Genomic DNA, 24,971 nt, shown 5'->3' on the forward strand with positions numbered 1-24,971 from the left:
CATTTAAACCCCATGTTGCTTAAGGGTCCACGGCATGTCTGTAAGATCAGTTGCCTTCGATATAAATCTGCAAGACTCGCTGGATCCGAGATTGCTTGTATTTGTAATTTTAATGGATATTTCCACACCTGCAAAAGTTGTGCCAATTTAAATGCGTACTAGCAATATCTAAGTGTGACTGTTTCCACACAGCCTCAACAAGGCAATAGTTCTAACATTTCAGATTTTATCCATCAAATAAAAAATAGTTTGTATGTCAACTCTGTTTTAATTTGAATTTCTCTTTTTTTGAGTGAAGTTGAGCATTGTTTTTACATGTTTAAATTGGCATTCAGTTTCTTCCTTGAACCAGGGGTAGCTCCCAAGTGCTCATATTTTCTCCTGCATTGTTGGCCTTTCTGTTTTATTGAATTATAGTATTTCTTTACCTACAAATACTGTTGATTCTCACTTACTCCACCAGCCTCTGGTGGAAGACCTCTACTCTGTAGCTAGGCCTGTGGTGGTTGTGCCTGTACTGTACCTGTGCAGATTTCTTGTCAGGAATCCCTAAATAACACAGCAGCAGCTACTGACAACAGCATTTGCATTGTGTAGTAGGTGCCAAAATTAATTTCGCGGTGACGAGAAGCGTACAGAAGGTGTGCATGCCTTCTCCACAAACACGATGCATTTTATTGGAAGCACTTGAGCATCTGTGGCTCACAGTAGCTAAGGGCTCCTGGTCCCGTTCTCTGGATACCAGAGGATTTTAGAAAAAGTTAGCCCAGTGTCGTATGTGCCTCCCATACTGACTCCAGTTTGGTAACTTTTCTTTTAACTTTGCTCATGCTTTATTTTTGCCATATGTGATATTTACATTTCTGTGTCATTTAATTTATTTACATTTAATTTTATGGCTTCTGAGTTTTGAGTTATGGTTACAGAGCCCTTCCCCTCTCTAAAGTTATTTGAAAAGCCCGTATTTCCTTCTGTGATGTGAATAGTTCTATTTATTTTTAAATAAAAATAAATCTCATATCTTATGTTTAAATCTCACATCCCCTGGGAATTTATGTTGCTATACAGTGTAAGAGAAGGCTGCAGCTTTGTTTCTGGATGGTTTCCCATATGTACTAACACTGTTTATCAACTCGTCCAGCATGGCCTAGGCTGCTCGTGGAAGACATCATGCTGCTTGCTGTGCAGAGAGGTCACTGTGTCCTCCTGCTTTTACCCCCTGAACTTCTCTCAAACCCATCCCCTTGCTGCCATCATGAGAGCTAATACCGTAGGTGAAGCCACACTTGTGCCTTCCCTCAACTGTGACAGCTGACTCTAGGTCATCTTCCTACCTTCAGCCTTCCCAGATCTCCCCACCAGTGCCTCCTGTAGCTACCAAAACTATTTGGATAGCCAGACAGGACCATGGCTTGTACCTGGAAAATTTCAGTGTTTCCCCCTTTTCCCCATTTGCCAGTGCAAGCTGGCAGCACAGAGGCCCTGAGTGACTTGGTCCTACCCTACCACTTTCCCTCGCCTCTCCCCTTTCTGCTCTCTTTGTATACCACACTCTGGTGATAACATTCAGAGAGTCCCCTGATGTGCTGTGTGCTGTCCCTGCCTCTTGGCCCTTGAAAATGCTCTGACTTTTGCTGGCAATATCCATGCCCAGCTTGCTGGTCTGAAAGATGTTCACAAGTTTGAAAACTCATAACGGCGGCGCCCTTCTCCAGGAAGGCCTCTGTAACTCCCGCGTCGCAGTCCTTCCCACTCCGCCGTGCAGGTCTCTCTGCGTGCTGCCTCCTGGCAAGGACTTGCTCTTTTGTTCCTGATGCGATTCAGGCTGAATGAATGAGTGATTGCTACATCCACACACTGCACATTCCAAATACTACTCATCTTACAAGTTAACATTTATTGTACATTTTCCATAAATTGAATACTGGGTCAGTTTTTCACACTCATGGTCTGGTGCTTAAGTGGCCTCACAACACTCACTAGGCTTTCAGAGCCCAAGGTCTTGGGTGGGTAAAACAGACATGTGTTCATTTGCATTGACTCAAACTGAAATATGAGATTTCCTTCAGTTGTGAAATCATAGCAGTACTTGGCACGCTGTCATTAATGTAGATCACAGACATTTTCTTTGCATACTACAATTGCAACAGTGATCTTGAAAAAAAATATGTGTACCTCATTATCTTAAAATTTAAAAAGATTAGGTTTTTAAATTGTATTTTCACAATGGTATCTCAGCATGTTTTCTGTTGTAACCCTGTATATATTTTTGGAGATACTTAAAACCTTTATTCTCAGAGGGTTGCCGCTAACCCTTCCCAGACCCCCCCCCCCAACTCCCCAAAGCACTACACAGTTTAGGTACCTCTGCACTGTAGTTTAAACTGGCAGGTTTCACCGCCCACTATGCTCCTTTTCCATGTGGCACTGCATTAGGGCAGACTGTGGGTTCAGATCATGGTTCTGGGGCTTGGTCTAGTGCCTTATCCTCTCTGCATCTGTTTCTTCATTTGCAATATGAGGATGGTAACTGTCCTTTACTGGTGTCATGAGGATTCAGTGGGCAGAGAGATGAATACATAGATGATGGATGGATGGTTGAATGAGTGGATGAATGGATGCATGGTTGAGCATATAGATAGAGAAAAAGAGGGAGAGGCAAATTAAATTATCAGAAAAGCCATGACATTTTTGCTATGTTTTTCATGCAAAAATGCATCATGAATTTCCTGACAACTGGAGAGAGTGAGTGTGCCCGAGAGAGACTGATTCAGTACACAGCACAGTGCCTGGCATATGACGATATTCTCCTCCTCCTCATCCATGTTCTTCTTTCTTCTTCTTCTTTACCACTGCTCTACTCCCTGTCATTTATTAATTGCCCATCTGTCTTGCAACTGGACTTTGTGGGCTCTGGCAGTCAGGATTGTGCCTTGCTCAATTCTAAAGCCAGTCTTGAGCTCACTGGGCGCATGCTTGTCAGTAGAATCCATGTGGCAGATTTGTCTCCTTTTAGGTGCCAAATATTTCACCTTTGGGTTCCATGACACCCCTGTCTCCTGGTTCTCTTGCTTCTCTGTTTCCCTTGGGCTCTTTTGCTCAGCTTTCCCCATGGATCCAGTGTCCTCCATATATAGATCTAACTGCAGGCTCGAGAAGTAGCACAGGTGCTTAAAAAGAAACATGTCCACAGTCACTTTTCTAATGTTTTGTTGCCCCTTCGTGCAACTTGCTCCTCTTTGTTTCCTGTCTTAGAAGTCACCATCCATCCAGTGCCGGAGCCCAGGCAACCGACTGGCTCTGCCTCTTTCCCTCTGCCAGTCAGCTCAGACATTCTCATGGCCCAGACTTAACAGTTCTTGAAAATTTGACTCTCTGTCTATACTCCCCCCCCTTCCACCCCCCAATCCAGGCTCCCAGTTTCTATCATCAGGGCTACTTCCATTTTAGCTCTCATCTCTCTGCCCGCGAATTACCCACTCTCTGCCTCACCAACTAGCCACCCCCCCCCCAGCCTTCAGAACGACTGTTCTACAAAAAGAGTAAATCTGATCAGATTTTCTTGCACTGCTTGGAAAAATTCCTGACGTAAAGTTTAACCCCTTAACATGGCATTCAAGACTGTTTAAAATCTGACCTTTGCTATCTTTTTACCTCATTTCCGTGCTCTTAGACTCCAACTCCCATTATTTTGCCCTCTATGCTAATAAATCTGCTGACAGATTTATTCTCCTTCCCCACCCCACCCCGCCCCACCCCTGGCCCATACACACTAGCCACTCAAACTAGAAACTGGCAAACTCCATGTCTTCCTTTATGAATTATATCAAAGGTGCTACCTCCTCTCTAGAGCTGTCTGTGACTTCCCTAGGCAGCCTAAGGCATATTTTAAGATTTATTTATTTATTCATACAGAACTGGGGTACAGGCCAGAGATGTGGAGAGTGAGAGGATTCACCAGAGACTGAGCGGGGAGCAGAACAGGCAGATCTACGAAGTTCACTGCTGAGGGGAGCAGCAGGCGGGTCAGGAGAGGTCTGCCACGCCATGTGGATCTCTTCCGGGGCAGGCGGGAATCGAACTCATGCGGAAGTGGTTTAAGCTTCTTAGTGCTGTGCTTTAACCCGCGGCGCCACCAGGGAGGGCCCAGGCATATTTTTTCTGAATCTTCTCACACTTTTCAAATATGCCTGGAGCATTGCTACAGCTGCTATGGTATCTAATTGTCTTCATGTCGCCACTAGGTGGCAGTAGTCACACCGGTTCATCTTAAAGAGCTGAGGATATGGCGTGAGGTTCAGATGGTCATTTTTATTTTAATTAATTCATGAAAATAATTGATAGTGTTCATTGTAATTAAGATGCCATGGGAATGAGGAAGCAAGTGAAGTTCATTAAGCCTCAGGAATTTGGCATAAGTAATGGGAGTTGTGGAGGGGTAGTGTACCACTAATGAAAGGGGCATAGAGAGGGGTGGTAGAAAGTGAATTTTACTTCAATTTGAGGTGTTTCTAACATATCTAGGTTGAGGTGCCCAAGAGGAAGTTGGCTGGAATATTCTGGGGCATGTGGGCCAGCTTAGTCAGTACCCTTGATAGAAAAGTGGTGGATAGCGACATGGAGACAAGCGATACCATAGAGACAATACAACATGGCATTGAATGAGACAGCGTTGTTCAAAGACCTGCTCTAGTAGTTTTCATCAAGAGCACCATGTTGTTCCAGAGTTTCAAAAACAAGTACGGTCTTTGGAGATGTGGGGGTGGACAGGAAGGAGAAGGTAGAGGTGCTAATGAAGCAGGGGTTTCTCTTATTCCCTCCTTCCCCCTGTCCTGTCTGCCCAAGGTTGGGCATGTTTGGGTGCTACGAAGAATGCCAGTAGTGAGAGGGAACACTGAAGGCACCAGAGAGAAAGGGGATCAGATGAATTACAGTGTGGCACATCCTGAGGAGGGAACGTTTATGGTAGATGGAGAAGGGGAAAGATAAGAGCAGTACCTGCCATGGTGAGTGTGTGTGGGGATATGTCTGGGCTTTCTCTGTGCTGTCCAGCAGAATTCTCTGTGATGACCACGGGAGTCTTTATCTGCTCTGTCCAGTACAGTGGCCACTGGCTCCAAGTGACTGCTGAGCAGAACTGAGACTAAGAAATTGCTAATTTTATCAGTGTTTAAGGAATTGAAATTGAAATAGCTGCGTGTGGTCAGTGAGGCTGTGGAGCACTGAACGGCATGCCTCAAACAGATTTCAGAGCATGTTCCTGGTGTGGTCTAGGGTCTCCCCATTTTGTTCAGGAGGATGAGCCTGAGTGCAGCAGCAGGTCGCCTGACTTGAGGGACACATCCAAGGCTGGGGCTTCATAACTAGAGTTAATATTGTTAAAAGTTCAGAAAACGAGGGACGTTGGGGGTTCAGGAGAGAATCCCGTTCATTCTGCTATACTTTTTTTCTATCCACATTGCCAAGCAAGGACAGGTCACCCAAGGAACAAGAGCAGCATAGGAAAGAGAGTGCCTTTATTACTAGCTGAGCAGGGACCCAGCACCTCCCATTAGGCTTCTTCTGGGTAGAACTTGCAGTTTTGACTTGGACGCTTAAGTACACTTCCATCCTACCTAGCAGATCTAAGGCAGCCAGGTCTACAGAGCAAGCCTGAACTTATTTTCCACTCAACCAGAGGTACTAAGAAGTTAGGAAGATGAGCAGGCCTGGCTGCCCATACAGACATCTTCTGAGAGGCGCAGCAATGAACAGCATGTGCTGCCCATGACGAAGCTACACTACCTGGTGCAAGTCTTGGGGCTGTCTCTTCCTAGCTGTGGGACTTGACTTCTCTGAGCTTCAGTTTCCTCATCTAGGTTAGATAAGAGTAACAGTAGTACTTCCCCGAAGGGTCGTCCTGGGCAGTAAATGGGTTAACGTACCTAAAGCACTCATGAGAGACCATCACTCAGCTTGCTGGTGTTAGGGTGGCTTCTGCTTGCTCGTATTCCCTGGCTCTGCCAACTAGCCCGATAAGATGCAGCCCAAACCACTTCTTAGGTCCTCATCTCTGGAGGCCACACTCTGGGGATGAATTAGTGTGGGGCAGGCAGAAATATGACAGAGATAGAATTCCCTCTGCCCTCTCCGCCACCCAGGGAGTTGAGGGAACCTGGATGAGAGCTCAAGTGCTTGACCAAGGGGGTCCAAGCTATTAGGGGAGGAAGGATGTTGGAGAGCTGAAGAACAAGGAGGAGCTCCCTGGGGATAAGATGGGGCCCAACGGGTCAGAGGTCTGTGCGTGCATGGCAGGTCTGAGTATAGGAAGGGGGGAGCTCTGGGATGTCCTGGTCAGGGGGTTGTAACTGAGGTTGGGAGAGCTGACTGAAGCCTGCTGTAGCTGATGAAGTGGAGGAGGGATACAGATCTTGAGTTGAGGTTTGGGAAGCTGTGAGGTAGGGGGTATGGGAACACACCTCCTGCCATCCCATCCTCCATCTCCTGCCCCATGGATGTTGAAACCACCCAGAATGTTGGCAGGTAAAGGCCTAATATGAAATGACAGGCAGTAAGCCAGGTGACACCCATCTGAGATGAATCTGATAGTGGCCTGGAGGACACAAGGTGACCATGAAAAGGAAGAGGAGCTGAAGCTTGAAAGGAGGAGAGAGAAGAGTAAACATCTAAAAGCAATAATGGGAGGGGTGAGGGAAGGAGTCAGGGGAACTTTCAGTTCCCTGTTCCCCAAGGAAGTTTGCTGTTAGGCTAGAAGGATGAGACCTTGTTCTGAAGAGGTCTCTGAGGACCTAGTGGGGTGGAGGCAGTCAGCCCCATGGGGTTGGGAGAGCCTGCTCAGTTTTAAGGGCATGTGGAACTGGTGACACAGCTCTCTTCCCTGGGGTCTGTCTCCCTTTCTTCATCCTCATGGATTTTTTTTTTGAAGGGGGGCAGGTTTGTTATGGTGGTTTTTATTTTGACAGGTGTTCTTAACCTGGGGTGTACAAGTAAGAATTAAAGGGTTTGTCAGCTTGGATGGGGACAGCAGTCACCTCATTGTCACTAGCCTCTAGAAGAAGTGTACCAGCACCAGCCTCGTCAGCCATGCCTGGGACTGTGCTGTCAGTGGCTATCCAGAGGCCTCTTGTCACATTACAGTGGTGACGCACAGCTCAGAGTCCTGTTTGTGTTCATCACAGCTTTGAAATTATGCTGGGTGGTAGACTTCCTGCTAGATCCTATTATTAAATACATTTGTGAAGAAGGCCAAAAACAGTTTCAAATCTGTTTCAATATTTTGATAACTGTGTTCTAATATCACTGGCTTCTTCCATAATCTGTTGTCTTTTATTTTAGGCCTTTTGAGGCCTTTGAAACCTTGTCCCTAGAAGGAGTTTCTCCATGTCTTCAAGCTGAAGGGGAGGGTTGGGAGTGTGGGGCTGGGGGAATAATAGATCAGGATATCCCTGCTGCCTGGCACCTGCAGTGTTAATGAGCACTGCCTCCAGGCTGCTTGGCAATCCCTTTCTGTTTCACTAGAGGGAGCACTTGCGTCAGAATCTGGGAGCAGTGGACTCATCTGCAGGGTTTACAGGTTGTTTGGAAATACAAGCGATTCAGATGCCCTTAGGGGACATTTCCAGACACTAGGGTGTCAGAACTCCAATGTTGTTTGATTGGACCAGGAACTTCTCCCTGAATGGGTTTGAGGTTATCTTGAAGATGAGGGTTGGCATATAGCCCCAGGGCCACTTACAGTAGCTTAAAAACTAGCCCAAGATCCTACTGACCTTGGTTCTAGGTTGTGTCACTTGCCCTTCCCTCAGGTTAGCCCACTGCCCCTCCTGCCTAGGATGCTGGGAAAGTTCACAAATACTGGCTTCCCATTTCCAGTCTGCTTGTCAGATGAGGTCCCAGGGGAAAGGACTAGTCACTCCACAAATTGTGAAGGCTCTGGAAGGGTTAGTGGGTGAGACAGGAGCTGGGGAGTTTGAAAAGCTGGCTAAAAGATGGACCTTGGAAAACAGGTTGGTTCGGTGAGATTTTGAAGACTTCAGGGGGTTTCCCTGCTGAGGAGGAAGTAACTGGGCCTCCAGAGTACCTTGTGGGAGTAAGGTATTAAGTTTAGCATTTCCCACCTTAATTCTACCAGTTTCTGAGGCACTCTACTTCTCACGCACCCTTGGCCGGGTTGGGACCCCTGTACAGTGACTTTCTGCAGGTCTCTTGGTACCTCTTCCCATGAAGTCAGTCTCACTTGATGGTCAGAGAACCTAGAATCAGAATCCCTAAGGCGTTTATTACTAATATGGACATTCTTAGTCAAGTCTCTGGGGCAGGACCCAGGAATCTGCATTTACGCAAATTCTCGCCAACAAGGATTCTCAAAGAGTATGGTCCTTGGAGCAGCAGCAGCCTGACCAAGGGAGCCAGTGGAAGCATAAATTCTTAGATTCTGGCTTCCAGGCCGTGCCTCAGACCTATGGAATCAGCAACTCTGTGGTGACTCACACCCCCTAAGGGATTCTGATATACAGGTTAAGTCTCATTGCCCCAATGATCCAAGTATTGTGCTTTTCCCCACCCCCATACCACTTTTCTGAAAACTCATCAGAGATCCAACTGATACTTAACTACCCAACTTACATGAGACACAGTGGTGTTCTCTCTCTCAATAGCTTTTTCTGTAAAGCATCTCTGCTCCTTTAGCTGGCCTATTTCTGCAGTGCTCCTATAGTATAGGGAGTGTCAGGAATTTCCTTGACAGAGCAACACTGAAACCTAGAGTTTTATTTGCACAGATCAAACTTGGATTCTTTGCCTTGGGGTCCTTTTCTGCGTGCTACTGGCAGAAGACTTATTCTCTGATCCTCACGGATGAGAGTGGCGCTTTACACTGTCTCATTACAGGCTGGGTCAGCCTCACGAGGTACTTGGAGGGTAAAGCCTGGCCACAGTGGGATCACCAGCCCCTCAGGATAGTGAGTCAGCGAGATGGACCGTCCAATGAGCAACCAACTCAGGCCATCCACCACTTCCTGTACATCAAACATTATGGAATACAGTTGCTTTGCTCAGATACCTGAATGAAGACTAACCTGACTGGGTCCGAATTCAGTGACTGACAGACACTGGGGAGTCCCTCGTTCATGGTCATTGTGGCGGTGTGCCATACAGATATATCTTCTGGGCAACTAAGGCTTGCAGAAGCTGGAAATGGAGTTGTCTCCTTTAGAGGGCACTAAATATGGGATGGCATAATTGTGAGGAACTAAACCTGCCACTCTTTCCTAGCCCCAAACTTTCACCTTCTCAGATATTCCCCATCCCATTGAATGACATCACCACTCACCAAATCCTTTCAGTTGACCAATTCTCAAATTCACTCTCAATTACTCCTTCTTAACTCAGATCACATTGTTCTTGACTTGGTCTGTGGTAATAGTCTCCTCACCAGTCTGCCTGCCTCTGGTCTCATCTTGTGTCCATCTGCAGCTAGATACTGAACTCTGGTCCTTCAGTTCAAAGTGTGATCTGAGGACCAAAGGCTGTGGATACTACCGAGAAATACAGATATGTCGGGCCCCACCCTAGGCATACTGCGTCAGAACCTCCCTTTCAACAAGATCTCCAGGTGATTGGTAAAGTCCAAACTAGCTAACATACAAACAGTTCCTCGTGAACTGGCTGTTAGCTCCTGTTTTGCCCTCCCTCCCATGTGAGTGTGGTGATACTGAACTGTGTAAAGTTCTGAACATACAGGGTTTTTCATTCTTTCAGCAAATAGTTATTGAACCCCTACTCTGTCAGGCACTGTTCTGAGTGCTGTGAATAAAGCTGTGAGCAAGGTAGATAAATATATAACAAGTACCCTTGAAACTTAATGGCTTAAAACAAGGACCTGTTTCTCACAAATGTGTGCATTGACTGGGATGTTCTCTGGTATGGACTGAATGTTTGTGTCCCCTCCAAAATTCATAGGTTGAACTCATAACTCTATGTGATAGCAATTGGAGGTGGGGTCTTTGAGAGGTAATTAGGGGTTGGTGAGATCCCTGTAAATGGGCTTAGTGCCCTTACAAGAAGAGGCCAGAGATCTCCCTCACCCCTTCCCGTGTGTGGATGCTGCAGAAGAATGTGGCTATGTGTGAAACCAAGAAATAGGCTCTCACAGGACCCTGAATCTGCCAGCACCTTGACCATGGCTCCTTAGCCTCCAGAATTGTGAGGAAATAATGTCTGTTGTTTAAGCCACTCAGTATATGGCATTTGCTATGGCATCCTGGGCTGACTATGGCATTTTCCTACTGGTCCTAACTGGGTCCAGCTGAAACAGCTGTGATGAATGGGTCTCGCTATCCACATGGCCTTTCATGGTATGAGGGTCTCGGGGCAGCATTCCAGGAGGGCAAGCTGTGGGTCACAAATACTTACTAGGTCCCTGGTTGCAGCTTTACGACAGTGCCCAGTGCAAACTATTTGGCTGAGCCATGTTGGGGAGATAGCGTGCGATTCATCTGGGAGAGGAATATTTAAGAACGTGGGTGCAGGGGAGTGTGTGGTTCACTGGGAGCAGTACTGTAGTGACCTAGTACAGGAGCCAAGACCAGAAATTTAGGTTTAAGAGTGAGAGGGCCCCTAGATCCCCAAGTCTAGATGTTGTGAGTATTTGAAGCCTTGGTCATCTTGAGTTATCAGTTCTGGTGTCATTAGCATGTAGATCATATTCAAGCCGCAGTTTTGGTTGAAGTCACCTGGGGATGAAAATATAACTTTTCCTCAACTTACCATAGAGTTGCATACTTACAAAGGAAATGGAAGGTGAAGATGCTGATGACACTGCCCACAGTAGAGACCTGATTGTTTGTCCTCATGTGTGTGGTTGATGGTAGCTGGGGCTCATTGTCGCTGCCCAGAATCACAAGCAAGTATCTCTAAGCTGGCAGATATTGAAATTCAACATTTGAAGTATGATTCCTACTGAATGCAGAGCAATTTCACGCCACCATAAAGTTGAAAAACTAAGTCAAACTATTGTAAATCAGGGATCTTCTGTATATAGAGAAGAGAAAAAGGTTCTGATCTTCTCCATTATCACTAAGTTGGAGAGAAGAGGACGAAGTAGTAAAAGACTGAGGAGAAGCAAGCGCGAGAAAGAGGAGCACTGTCAAGGGAGAGCAGTGTCCCAGAGGCAAGCAGAGGATGGTCTCAGAATGAAAGACATGTAGGAGGAGACCATTCGATTTAGCAGTGAAAAGTTCATGTGTGACCTGAACAGGAGCTGTTGGGAAGGGGAGAAGGCTGATGAGCGGATTTAAGAAATAATGGGAAGAGAGGAAGTGTAGACAGGGAGTGTAGACAAGTGCTGCTTGGTAAAAATATGTGAGCCTGGGCCCTTCCTGATGGCGCAGCAGGTTGAAGCACAGCACTGAGAAGCTAAAGCCACTTCAGCATGAGTTCAATCCCCGCCCACCCCGGAGGTGATCCACAGGGCGGCAGACCTCTCCCTGACCCGCCCTTGCTCCCCTCAGCAGTGTACTTCATCGATCTGCCTATCCTGCTCCCCACTCTGTCTCTGGTGAATCCTCTCACCGCCCCTGCACCTCTGGCCTGTTCCCCAGTTCTGTGTGAATAAATAAATCTCTTTAAAAAAATACTTGAGCCACACCAATGTTACCCCAAAGGTCACATTAAAAGGGGTAAAAGCAACAGGTAAAATTAACTTTAATAATATATACTTGTATCTTACTTAACCCAGTATACAAAAATATTATCACCTCAGTATGATCAATATAAAATAATTACTAGGCTATTTTATCCCCTTTCAAATCCAGTGTGCATTTTACACTAACAGCTCATCCCTCTTTAAACCAGCCAGATCTCAAGTGCTCAGTGGTCGCACATGACAAGTAGCTGCCATATTGGACAGAACCAGTATTGATGGTTCTTTTCAAGGAGTTTGGCTGTGAGGGGGAACAGAGGAGCAAAGTGGTTGCAGGCGGATATGAGGCTAAGTGTTTATTTTAGAATGGAGCTATTTTAGTATGTTTAGTTTATGTGCTAATGGGAATAAGCTAGGCAAGAAGAAATTGTTGACATAAGAGAAAGGGGAAATAGTGGCTGGAGTGATAATTGCATAGGTGAGAGTGAGCGGGGTCTTGATACGGTAGGGAAGGCTGAATCCCTGAGATAACAGGGGTGAAGAGAGAGTACTGGTCACTGATATAGATAGATGGTTAGTGTCATTATGAGAAATTGTGGGAGCTTTTGTCTGATACCCTATTTATAGCGAAGTGGAAATAGAGGTCATTGTTTGAGAATGGTGGGAAAGATGTATTGAACATCTGAGAAGAGAGGAGATGTTAAATTGTGGCCTAAGTGTGAGAATGAGCAGTGCAGTGTGATTGTTTGACAACATGAAAGATGCACTTGAGGTTTTTTGAGGTCACAAGTTTGAAGTGAGACAGTCAGCATGATTTTTCTCCCACCTTATTCAGCTGTGTATGTGCCAGCAGAGAGGAGGAGGGGTTTGGAATTTAGCCATGGCTGGTTTTTATTCAAGACTGACATGCCTTTGAGAGTAGCAGTCGTGTTGAAGGGGTACGCCAGAACTAATTAGAATGATGGGCCATCGATTTAAGGAGGAAGGAAGGAGCCAAGAGGAGTGTCCAAACGATGGCAGGACCAAAGAATCAGATCCTGCTGAGGTCAAAGAAGTGTTGGGACGGGGTTAGAGGGAAAAGGTTAAAAGGATAGAAGTGGTGATTAAGAGGAAATGTTTGACTGGGGGCTAGGGAGGGCTGCAGACATCTATCACTAGAAGGCCTTAGGCACGACCAGGAGAATGAATGACCGAGATTCAGTAGACTGAAAGGCTGTGGAATTGAAAGGTCAGGCGACTGCTGGAAGGTTCACCTAGGCATATGTTAAAATGTGAAGAACTACAAGCCTGGTTTTGGAGTGGGCGCTATCAGTCAGATACTGACATCTTCTAGTAATACCGTGGACAATGAGCCACGTGACTGTAGAAGGCAGGATTATTGGATGGTACAGTGTGTTCTTGTGGGGTTTGTGGGAGAAAGCAGGGCCAGTGGTCTGGAAACAGGAATGCCGAGAAAGAAGTTATCTCTTGTACCTATATGGGCCAAAGGAGAAAGCCTTTAGAGGTCTAGAGATGAAGCAGGTTGCTTGTGAGGAGAGGTAAGTCAGGCAGAAGCAAAAGAATGAAGGGGACATTCAGAGTGGTGATCGACATTCCTGGCAATTGGCAATTAAGCTAATGACTTCTCTGTGACTTTGCATATCCTGTTCCTTGTTCTGGAGTTCCTTTCCTTACCTTGTAGACCTGGAAAACTCTTCTCTACCTTTTACCACCCTACTCTTGCATGGCTACTTTCTTGGTATTGCTATAGCAAAGATTAGTGGTGATCAGCATGCAGTTGCAAACCCCAGCGGAAATGCTTTTCTTAACTGTGCCTCACCAGGGAGCAAACGCCCAGGGGAATTTGCTTCAATGAGGAGGAGGATGATGACGAGGACGATGACAAATGATGATGTTGATGGAATGAAGTTCTGGCGCAACCTTGTCCAGCACTGTAGTCATTAACCACATGTGGTTACTGAGCCCTTGAAATGTGGCTGGTGTGACCAAGGAACCAAATTTCTAATTTTATTTAATTTTAATTGATTTAAATATAAATTGCCAGTATGGATTAGTGGTAACCTTTAATCTTATCTTCAGGCTCTTGTTATGGACCTACTTGTAAAAGCTGCTACTGTTTCCCAGGCTGTTTCCTGGGTCCTCTAGTCTCATTCTGTGAATTCTTCACCGAGCTTTTCTGTACCTCCAGGTCTGTTGCAGGCCATCTCTAACCCCTGAGCTCTAGACCTGGACACCCTTGCCTGTTGGAGATGACTGCTGAAACGCCTATAAGCATTCAGTGTCAGTGTGGCCCAAGCGGAACTCATCTCTCCCCTAAATCAACTTTTCTGGGTTACTGAAGTCATCAGCTTGGGAGTCACTCTAGACTTTTCCTTCATGGCACCGCAGGAATATCGAACCAGCCTTCATTCTTTCCTTTTCCATCCATCATCTTCTGCCAGAACTGTCTAGTTGGCCAAAACATGGGGCTGACCTTTCCTCCCACCCCCACTTGAAACCCTTCCCCTCCTCTCCTCATGGTGTAGGATAAAAGCCAATTTCCCTGGCATGGCAGACAGGGCTCTTCGTGATCTGTGCCTGCTGTGTCTCCAGCTTCACCTCTCACCCATGTCTGCTCCCACTTCACGCTCCAGTAAGACAGACAGACCTGCTTATGACCGCCTGCCAGCAGCATGCGGCTCCTGCCTCCAGGCCTTCGCAGGTGGTATCGTCGGCCTGGGACCCCCGCTTTCTTCAGCTCCCACCCCAGCTCCACCTGCTTTCTAGAGCCCACCTCAGCTATCACATCTTCCAGCTTCTTGTCCAGTGCCCCCACTACTTCCTGGGCTTTCCTTACGGACCTGTGCACTGTTCAGGTGTCAGCTGCTGAGGGATAGCGCTCCGGGTGCAGGCTGCCGTTGCCCCTCTGGCCCCAGAGTCCCGAGTCTGGTGCCCACTCAGCACTGGGCTGACGGCGAATGAACAGGTAACATGTAGAAGTGAGCAAGCGAAGGGAGCAAGAAGATGATTGGAGACCGGGTCGCCACCGTGCCCGGTCTCATCTCCTTGGTGTAAGTCCTCCCTGGGTGGGACCGGAGTATGCGACAGAGGCCCCGGGGAGGCCTCCAGGGACAGGGCTTTGCAGCTGGTGGCACAGTTGACTTCTTTCCCAACACTCATAAAGCTTCCTTCTGGCAAAAATCGATTTCAGAGAAAGCTATTATACCAGTTTCCTCCTACCTTCAGAGCTGAAATACTTATATCCTCCCGGGATAGAAGATGCTAGTAGAAAATGTCACATTTTTTTCCTGAACGTAGGAAAAAAATGTTTTATGTGTTTAATTTTTCTAAAAGGGCTTACGTTTCTAATTTCCTTTAAAAGAAAACTGGTTTTCATTGGGATTATCCCCAGGGCCAAATCCAGGTATACAGAAAACAGAGAGCGATGTGTCTATGCAGACGAGGTGTCTATGCAGACGAGGTCACCGATTCTCAGGGGTGTGTCCCTTTTTAATTTTTCAGGAAAATTGAGGGTTTGCTCATTTTTGCAGTGAAAAGAACTAACAGGAGTGAAAGGGCAGGGGAGAGCAGAGTCAGAGTCCTCTTTCAGAGAGAATATCGCCTCTTTACCAGAGTCCCCATCTTCTCCAGTCTTTTATGAGATTTTCCAGTCTTTTATGAGGTGGTTGTGGTTGCCATGACAAAAATAGCAGCTGCCATCTGTGTGCCAGCCGAGCTGCGGTATTTACTTTTCTGTATCTCTTACTCCACTAGGCAGCCTCTGGAGGCACAACCTCCAGTCTGTGTGGGACAGTGGACTCAGAGGGGCAGCGCAACTTTCCTCAGGCCACCCCGATAGCAGTGGCAGAGACAGGATTCAGCCCAAGGTTTTCTGACCAGAGGCTCTTGCTCTGAACTGCTGAGCTGCAGTTTCCACCTTCAGTGTACGGTTTGATGTCCTGGCTTTTATACTTGCCAGGGCTGGCCAGGGACTTTGCCACACAGGTACGTAGTGTGCCTGGTTGTCGTTTGAATGGCTGCGGTCTGTTGCATAATCTTGAGTTGCTGTGGTTTACTCAGCCGATCCGCCCATTTGGTTGGTTTCCAGTTTGTCAACAGTATGGGCAGCACAGGTGTAAAGATCTTTGTGTCAATAAGGGTGGATGATTGAGTTTTTTAGGTGTTTCAGGGTAGTCCTCTAAGTAGTAATATTGAGCTAAACAGTTGTAGTTTTAGGGTTTTCTAGAAAGTCTGTGCCATTCATTTTCCCAGGCAGTGATTGATCAGTGTCTTCAGCTGGAGCTGAAGAGGCGCTTCAGAGTGCTAAAAGGGGGCTGATGGATGTTGCAATGCAGAATGCATGGTACTAACGTGCAGGCTGGGGCAAGTGAGGGCGCTGGCAGTCCTGGCCGGGGCAGAGTCTGGTGCGCCTTCTCCCCTATAGCGTAGGGCACAGCAAGGTTGGGCTTGAGGGCAGCCGGTAGGGGAGGAACAGGAGGACAGATGGTTGCCCCAGGTCAAGGCCTCCTCCCTGCTTTCCCCAAGTCTGTGACTGCAGAGCTGCCTCCTGGCTAGGGCCCCTTCCCCGGCTTCCCTTTCCCCGCAGCTTCTACCTGGCCCACAGGGCCTGTCGCTACTGCCCACCTGCCACCAGGGGGAGCCGAGCGGAGGCTGGAGGGAAGGACACCGGCAGGAATGGCTCAGGAGAGCAGGACACCCAACCTAAGCCCCAGCCTCCACCAGGTCCTTCGATCTCTCTTCCCATGATTGTGAGTGGCTCAGTGACCACTCATTCCGCAGAAGAGAAAGGACACAAAGTACAAGTTCATAGCCCATTGCCTTCCACAAACCGGGCGCTCTGGTCACTGTTAAGAACACAGAGACCATTTCCCCACGGTCCTTAACCCTGAGGTGCTCTCCGCTAGATGAACAAAGAAGGAGAGGGCATGACAGGGGGCGATGAGGCCTGGACAAGTAGTAATGGGAACGTTCAGGACTGAGTCTCCTGGCAGTGTCTTGAGAGCCCAGGGCAATCTTTTTATGACTTTGGCATTGCCTCCCAGCCTCAGTTACTCCATTAAGTGGAAGACTGGCTCCAATGGGCTTCAGTCTCCTATTGCCCCCGTCTTCTCTCCTCACCCCCACCACACTGCCACATGGAGCTCGTGGCATTGTGCATCCAGCCTTTTTCCTCTCTTTGGTCCTATATCTTCTGTGACCTTTGTTACTATTACGTGCTGATGACGCCTACATCTGGATGTTCATCCCCTCACCTTGTCTCTCTCTGAGTTTGTGATTCAATACAATTTCTTAAATCTGAGATATAGCACAATAATCATGAGCTAAGAAAATTCCCCCATCCCATCTATCCAGCAACCCAGGGAAGCAGACAGTGGCAATCCATTTTATGGATGAGTGAGACTGAGTTCAAGAGATACTGTGACTTTCCCAAGGCCCTGAAGTTGCCGAGTGACAGAGCCAGAGATAGAGCCAGGACTTGAAAACCTGCATCTGCTGGGCCCCAGTGCCCACACTCAACCATCATGCTGCGTTTCCCAGACTGCATCCACCCCCCGTGAGAGACACTTCCACTTGGATCTTCCACAGACACCTCCATTTCAACATACCTCAACTGGCCCCATCACTTCTCTACTACCTATGACAGTCTGACTTTTCCTGTCTTCTCCACTGCAATAAATGGCACCATCAACACACGTGACCTCTGGGAGTCTTTCTAGATCCTTCCTCACCTTTCCTCTCCAACACCCAATGTCCCACCATGTCCTGCTGATTTATTTTTTCTTTTGCCCACCCCCCTGTTTCCCTCAAAGGCCGTTGTCTTGTCTTAGGGCCCTGCAGTAGTGTACTGCTCAGTCTCCCTGCCCTGAGTCTGTGCGCCCAGGTCTGCTACCCACTGGCCAGGCCGCTCTTCCTCCATCACACATCTGCTCTCATCACTGTCCTGCTCGGGCCTTCCACTAGAGGTGCTATGTGGCTCACCACCCATGGGCCGATATCTACACAAAAGACGGATTCTCCTTGGTGCACTGAGTATTCTTAAACGTTTTGAATTTGCCAACACTTAAAAAGCAGGCAATTCTGCATGAAAGTTTATTCTTCTGCCTTCTCTTGTAAAAGTGGAAAACAAACAACTGGCAGCTCTGGGCCCAGGTCTCTACAGGGCAATGAATGACTGGATGGAGCTGAGTTGTAGTTGCTTTTGAGAAGGGGCGTGGGCTTTCCAGGGGCCAATACCCGGCTCTTAGGCCCTGGCCACTCCCCTGCTCCTAGTTACCTGCCTGCGACGTATGTTTGGTCTCTTGAACCTGTAGTATTGGAGGAGGCCCAAAGTCCTCAGCATGGTGCCTAAGTCACTGTGCCCTGGCATAGAACAGGAGTGTCCTGCCAGTCTCTGAATCTTATTCATACTCAGCAATCCATCATGCTCTCTCTCATGTCCCCCTCGAACTCCAGGTTCTCTGGGTAGTGTTGTTCCCACACATGTTTACCTTCATGCCAGCTGCTGCTCTGGAATTCCTAGGTTCCTCCCTAAGTCTCCTTGGCCCTTCAGAGCTTTGCTTCATGCGCCTCCACTGCAGAGCTCCTCCTGCTCCCCGCTCCCTTCCCCAAGCTGGTAACTGCCCTGTAATCCCATAATGTGGTATAGAAATGTCGGTCTTCGCACCAGTCTCGTGAGGTTTTGCTGATTTGTCTGGCTTGTCGGCCTCCCCTGCCGGCTGTGAGTCTGAGGCTGCAGAGAGCCTAGCTTCTTTATTTCCCTAGCCCCGAAGCATGGCACAGGGATCAGAGGCCTAATAATGATGAATGGATGAGTCGGTGAAAGACTGAGTTAAGGAAAAACCCTCCCAGAACATGATGTTGCCACCTACCTGCTTGTTGTAGACGGTTCTCAAGATCCTTTAGGGACCCCTCGCCTGAGTCCCATTCACAGTGATACCCATGACACCCAACACCGCTCCTAGTCTGCCAGCAATAAATGCACTTGTGCCAGCTGGAACTGGCACTTCCTGAGGCAGGTAGAAGGAGCAGGGGCCATTGTTGCTTTGTGGGGAGGGGGTCCTTTTGTTGTTGGGGAGCGGTACAAGCTTTAGCTATGTGAACAATGCTGATGAGTAAGGGGCACTTATGTCATGCCCCTACTGAGTGCTGTCATGGTACTTTCCTTCACTCATGACCAGCTAAGAAGCAGGCAGAACTATAATTCCATTTTACAGACGAGTAAACCGAGATCCAGATGTTCCAACATTTCCAGGCTCATACAAGCAGGACATGTTCGGACACAAATTTGAACCAGATCTGTGTGATGTCAGAGTTAACATTCTCCACTACCATCCCTTACTTCCATATTCCTCAGAGGCGTTTGCCTTTAGAAAAAGTTGGAAATGATGAAAACGAATGTGGGAGTTATGGGTATACAGAAATACATAGATACTACCATAGATATGCATCCAGTCAGATCCCAGTTATGAATTTAAGAAGACACAGGGGAGAGGGAGGAGAAGGTAGCGAACCAAGGGATGGGGGCGTTTGCATGGGAGCTTTGGCACAGGGTGAGTATCGCGAGCGCATCTGCAGAGGTGTACCTCAAACATATGGTAATGTGCATAACTGGCAAATTAATAAAAATTTGAGAAAATGTAAATGTTAAAGAAAGGAAAGACAGTAGCTCCTGAGACAGAGAAAATGGGACCGAGGAGACACAGCATGCACTAGCTGTGCTTCCCTTCGAGTAGTGGCGTGCCAGGCATGTCTCTTCCTTTTCCTTGCTTCTGCTTTTCACATTTTCTAAATCACCTTTAATGAGCATGTATTTCTTTTCTAATCAAACAGATCCCTTTTTAATGTCCCCAGTGAGTCTGTGGCAGAATAGAGGCCAGAAGTGCTGACTGAGTCTCTAGCCAGTTAACCAGCGGGCCCTGTGTTGAGGCTCTGTCGCCGGCACCAAAGGGATGTAGGCAGCAGGTGGCCCTGTGGCCTAGGCACCTGTACCCTCTTGGGACCGAGGAGAGGTGGGTTACCCAAGGGGTCACAAGCTCACCTTCTCCTTTCTTCCTGCAGGTGCTTACACCCCAGAGCCTCTCCGCAGTTTCCAGTGGGCCCTGCTCTCGACTGGCCTCATGTTCTTTTACCACTTCAGCATCTTGCAGATCCTGGGCCTGGTAAGTTTGGTTCTATTCCCCTCTGTTTGGAGCTCTCCATAAATCTCGATAATCCTGGTTGGCGCTGGTGTATCGTTTTGTTTTGAAAATACAAGATGCCAAAGGCCAGGATGTCTGGTTGTTGTGTCTGGGTTGATGATTTATGGTCCATAGCCTTGGCCTCTCCAAAGAGTTTTGGAATCCTTCAGTAATGACTGTTTCTTTCATCTCTGGGGGAGCAAGGGTGCCCTTCCCCCATGGCCAGTTGGCTCGGACATTGGTTTGCTGTGGTCCCCACGGGGAGGTAGGACCCTACCCCGGCCTTGGGCCTGGGAGAAGCTTCTGAGCTCAGGTTCATTCTGGGCCTGTTTCCCGGCCCTGAGCTTTGTGACCAGTATGGTATTGGGGATTCATGGAATTCTGGGGTGTTCAGAGCTGCCTGGAGAGCAGAGGTTGGCTGGACTCAGTATTTGCCCAAGATTGCCGAGTGTGTGGGTGTTTATTGTTGGCAGTGTCTAAAAAAGCTTGGGCTGTGGTTGGGGTCGTCAGGAAGCAAAGGTCCGCCACTGCTCCGAGTCACCTCACCTATTTGCCATGAGACAAAGTCCCCAAGCTCCCTAGAGGTGGTGAGAACTCGTTTTGTATGTGAATAGGCGCGAAGGGTTCTGGAAGGCGGGTCTGTGGCCGTCCTTGGGGCGGGAGTGGCATGTCCGGTTTCGTGTCGCAGCAGCGTGAATGTAGCCTTAGCCATGCGCAGCCTGGTGTGACCAAGCAGGATGAAGGCATGTAACTGATGTCACTAGCACCTGTGTAGAGACAGTCACTTTCTCTTCCTGCCCCCGGCATGCTGCTGTGCTCTGGTTTGGCTGGGGAGTAATTTAGTTCCTTGCCAATGGCGTGAATGGCTCCTGTGCTCTAAGAGGAAGCCGTGTGACCTCCTCACCCTTATCCTCACTGCTCTCCACTGGGATCCTTTGATTCCAGGGCAACTGTTATCCTCATGTCACACCATACATACCATGCTCAGCCTACCGCCGGGCCTGGTTGTGGCCACACCTCCCATAAGGAAGCTGTGCTCACCCATTCATCGCCATGACGCCCTCCCATCCTCCATGAGTCCATTCAGGTGCCACTTCCCTCATGAAATCTTCTCTGCGGACTCAACCCCATTCTCTCCAGCCCTCAGATCTCCTCATGGTGGGGAAGACCTGGGGAGCACCATTCAGTCTGAAGTCAGATATAGTTAGACTGATCAGTAGTCTGACTTGATTGGTCACCAGTTATAGAGGCAGGGAATAGGCCACTGGCCACTCTTTTAGCCCATAACACCGCTCCAAGAACTAGGCACATACTCCACGTTTAGGAATGAAGATGGGCTTTGAGCCCCCTCAGAAGACAAGACTGAGCAAACGCCAACGGCCTTCCCACTGGATGACTGCCCCACCCCCACCACCGTATCACTTCAGAAGGCACTAACCTCGGCCTGCTCAGGAAACCTCGGGGAGAAAAATCCCTTGATGAACAGGTGGGGATTTGCCAATCCCTCCTTGTCTAGTTCCCGTTAGGTAGAGACGGCTGAACTGGCAGAAGCCAGAGAAAGCCCAAGGATGGTGAACGCTCACTCTACCTCCCTTGTCCCTGCAGGTCACCGAAGTGAATTTGAACAACATGCTGTGTCCGGCCATCTCAGACCCATTCTACGGCCCCTGGTATCGCATCTGGGCCTCGGGACACCAGACTCTCATGACCATGACCCACGGGAAGCTGGTCATCCTGTTCTCATACATGGCTGGGCCCTTGTGTAAATATCTGCTAGATTTGCTCCGGCTTCCAGCCAAGAAAATAGACTGAAGGTGCTTGTTTTTTTTTTTTTTTTCTCCCTGAGGAAACAAGTCCTGACTTGACTTGGAGGAACACCCAGTTCTTGATGAAATCATGGGAGAGGGCAATAGGATATTTGGTGTATTTCTTCTTTCCTTCTCTCTGTCTCTTCCTTCAACTATTCTTCTTTCCCTAGCTCTTCTCCCAGGACATCTCCTTGAGCCTGGGGTGCAGTTCTGAGGGCTAGATTTTTCCTCCTCCCCTTTGTCTCCTTCTCTCTGTTCCCAGTGGCCTTACCTGGGGAGATGGTAGTCAGTGTCTCTTACATTCTGCTTGCTGGTGCTTTCACAACAGCTGGTTGAGGAGGAAGGGACAACAGTCATTCTTTTGGCATCGATGCAATACGATTGGGTTGTATTTCATCCTCCACTGCCAGGGACCTCCAGGCTCATGCTGGGGTCCCCTTTTGTCTCCAGCCCAGCCCCCAATTTAAGGGGCCTGAGGCCTTGTTTCTATACCAGCAGCAAGTGGAAGGCCAAGGGATTTCCTAGCTCATGGCCAAAATAGAACTGGCCAGATTCTTCCCACTGGTGTCCCATGACTCAAAGCAAGCGGCCAAGCAGCCACTCCCTCCAGGATGCTGCCTGGGGAAGGAGGTGGGGGCATTCCCTGCCCAAGGCTGCATTCTCCTCAGGGGGTGGGAGAGCAGTTACCATGGCAAATCCAAAGGGAACCAAGTTCAAATGTGCACAATTAATACTGGGCAGGAACCCGGGTAGATGCTGCCTGTGCCAGCTGAGAACTGACACATATCCTGATCAGGATGAGTGTAGAAATTAATCAACAGAAGTGGTAACTTGACAAACTATAATTGGAATCATATGTTCCATTTTGGTTTCATGTCAATGATAGATGTCACTTCAGTCGGGAGTAACCTTTCAAAGTTCTCTCTCAAACGGCAGCTGCAAGGAATGGACTTAGGGTTGCTGGCTGTATTGTTTTGTTTTGTTTTGGTTTGGTTTGGTTTGGTTTCTGGTTGTTTTTTCTTTCCTTTGATTTGTAGACATGTTTAGTTTTGGATGCTTGAGTTTGTACAATCCTTGTTATCGAAGCCTGATTCCAGAGCAGCTCCTGAGAGCCACTTCATCCACAGTTGATCTGTCTGCAGCCTAGGTTCAGGCAGATGTAGCCTGCCAGTATTGTTTTCCTTCAGGCGGGCTGTGGTCTCTGTGGGCAGGCTCAGTGCTGATGAGCTCAGCCGCCCTCCCTCCACCCCCCAAAGACCATGTCTAGATTAAAAAAGGCAGGCACCGAGGTAGCAGTTCTCCATGGGTACGGATTCGAGCGCTGTGCCTGGAAGACTTGAGGAGGGGAGTTTAGTCACATGCAGGCCTCAGCCGTGTGGCAGGCCAAGACATCTGCTGCATCTTGTTGGCTCTTAGAACAGATTTGCTTATGGACAGTAAAGAGGGCTCAGTGACTTCCTGCCATGGGCCTCCCTTCCCGTTTGCCACCTGCGCACCTGGTTGCCCCGGACCTGTTCCAGTATTAGCAGTGTTACTGCTGTATTAGACCTAAGTGTTGCTGCAGTGGCTCACGGTCATGATTTTAGCCAGAGTCCCTACAGGAGGTGGCAACATTGCTGGGAAGTAACACCAGGCAAACTGAGACCCAGAGACACAACCTTGGGAGGGACTGCCCTGTCCTAGAGACCTGCGGGCAGTGAGGCTGTCCACCTCTGGGGAAGCAGGAGCCAGAACGCTGAGCACTCTCTGTCCACAGCACTTCCTGGCCATGTGCAACCTTCACTTGGAGCTGCCTTTCAGGGCTTGGCCAAGCTGTTCTTAGTGCCTCTCACCCCACAGTTGCCCTTAGGAAGGGGGACCTCTTGAGTGGCTGAATTTGTCCTGTCCACCCGCAGGCAGCCTCCTGTGGGAATCTGGAGGAATCCCCACAGTGGATCAGGAACTGTACGTGGTCTCTCCTGCCCTTGGCTTCTTTACAAAAGGGAAGTTTGGAATAGGCCACCTGAGGAGGCCCCAGGGCTTGTCCTCTCCCTTCCCACACACGGAGATGCCACAGGCCAGTGATGTGCCCCTCAGCTGGGGGCCAGCAGCCCGGGCAGGGGCCTGATGCCAGAGTGGCACAGTGACTCAGCAGCTGTCTTCTACCCCATCTCTGTGACATGGCAGGGGTTCCATCAGCCTGAGCTTTCCCCACACTGGCATGTCTCAAAAGACTTGCCTTGGCCCTAGCTAGAGCTCAGCACCCCACGTCTGGCTGGTACTTGCTGCTGCTCACAGGAGAAGCAAAAGCCATGTGCTTGGTGTGGCCAGGCCAGAGCTCTCAGGAGAAGGGGACCATGAAGGGGAGCGGCAGGGCATCTGCCACCCACGGTGACTCAGAAACAGGCAGGTGGCCCCATCCCTGTGCCTTAGGAGGAGTCACGGTGTGTGCTCGCGGTGTTGGAGAGTAGCGGGCATCTGAACAGGTCTGTGCCATGAGCCAGGTTCATGTGGAGAGGTAACCTGACCTGACTACGGCAGCCTACCTAGGAGGGTGGCCCCCGTACCAGTGGGCCCTGGCTTCCTAACTCCTTCCCTGGCTTTCAGTCAGTTCCAAGGCAGTTCCTCAGACGCCCTGGCCAAATTTCCACATGACGTCTGCCAGCGTGTGGGAGCACAGTGTGTATCTGGAGTGCGCTTGTAGGAGTGGATGGTTTCCTTGAAAACAGTCCCAGGAAGGGAAAGGAGCACTCCCTCGGGCCCCCAGGTAGTATCAGCCAAGGATCTGAGCCAACAGGATCCATCTGTTCAGCTGACCAGCTCACAGTGCCAGCTCAGAATAGCAGAGGTGGCCATGCCCGCTTGCAGGGCCCCACCAAGTGTCTGTTCTGTACACCAAAGATGACCATGCCCACCTTCCTCCTGGAGTCACAGTGACATGTCCCATCAGCTTGCGTGGAATCCACAGACATAGTCATCCCACGTCAGCCTTTCTCCTCAGGCTCCTTAGCATTCAGCAGCTTGTAGGGTGGTAAGGATCACGGGACGGTTAGCGCTCTTCACCATCTGGTCTAAATATCACATCACCATTCCCCTGACTCTCTGTCAAAGTTTTGCTATCCGTGCTCATTGACAATTCAGTATTTGTTGGAGTAGGCACACCCCTGACAGACCACAAGGTGTCACAGGCCTCTTTGTGCTTGTGGTAGAGTCCGGGTGACCCTTCTTCCCCCTCCCTCTGCCCAAAAGATTTCCCTGTTTATGTACATTGATCTAGAACCATCTGTCTGCTTCAGAAGAATATTTTCTTAGTGGTTTCTACTGACGGGAAAGTAGGGAGAAGAGCAGAGCTCAGTTGAGCATCCA

The 24,971-nt window shown here is 48.8% G+C and overlaps 1 protein-coding gene across 4 annotated transcripts in view; it reads left to right on the forward strand.

Annotated features, from left to right (window-relative positions):
- TMEM164 (transmembrane protein 164) overlaps nt 1-24,584 on the forward strand; it is a 145,143-nt gene extending 120,559 nt beyond the window's left edge. For 2 of the 4 annotated variants that reach the window (XM_012727216.1, XM_012727215.1), the window contains 2 exons: nt 19,700-19,800; nt 21,424-24,584. In XM_012727216.1, coding sequence (XP_012582670.1) covers nt 19,700-19,800; nt 21,424-21,630 — 308 coding nt within the window. In that variant the 3' untranslated portion in view covers nt 21,631-24,584. The remainder of the gene's footprint in view (nt 1-19,699; nt 19,801-21,423) is intronic. The other 2 variants (XM_012727214.1, XM_012727213.1) reach the window with 1 other exon arrangement.
- The last annotated feature ends 387 nt before the right edge of the window (nt 24,585-24,971 follow it).

This window comes from Condylura cristata, unplaced genomic scaffold (genome assembly GCF_000260355.1).
Source record: "Condylura cristata isolate star-nosed mole 26May11 unplaced genomic scaffold, ConCri1.0 scaffold00019, whole genome shotgun sequence".
Lineage (NCBI taxonomy): Eukaryota > Metazoa > Chordata > Mammalia > Eulipotyphla > Talpidae > Condylura > Condylura cristata.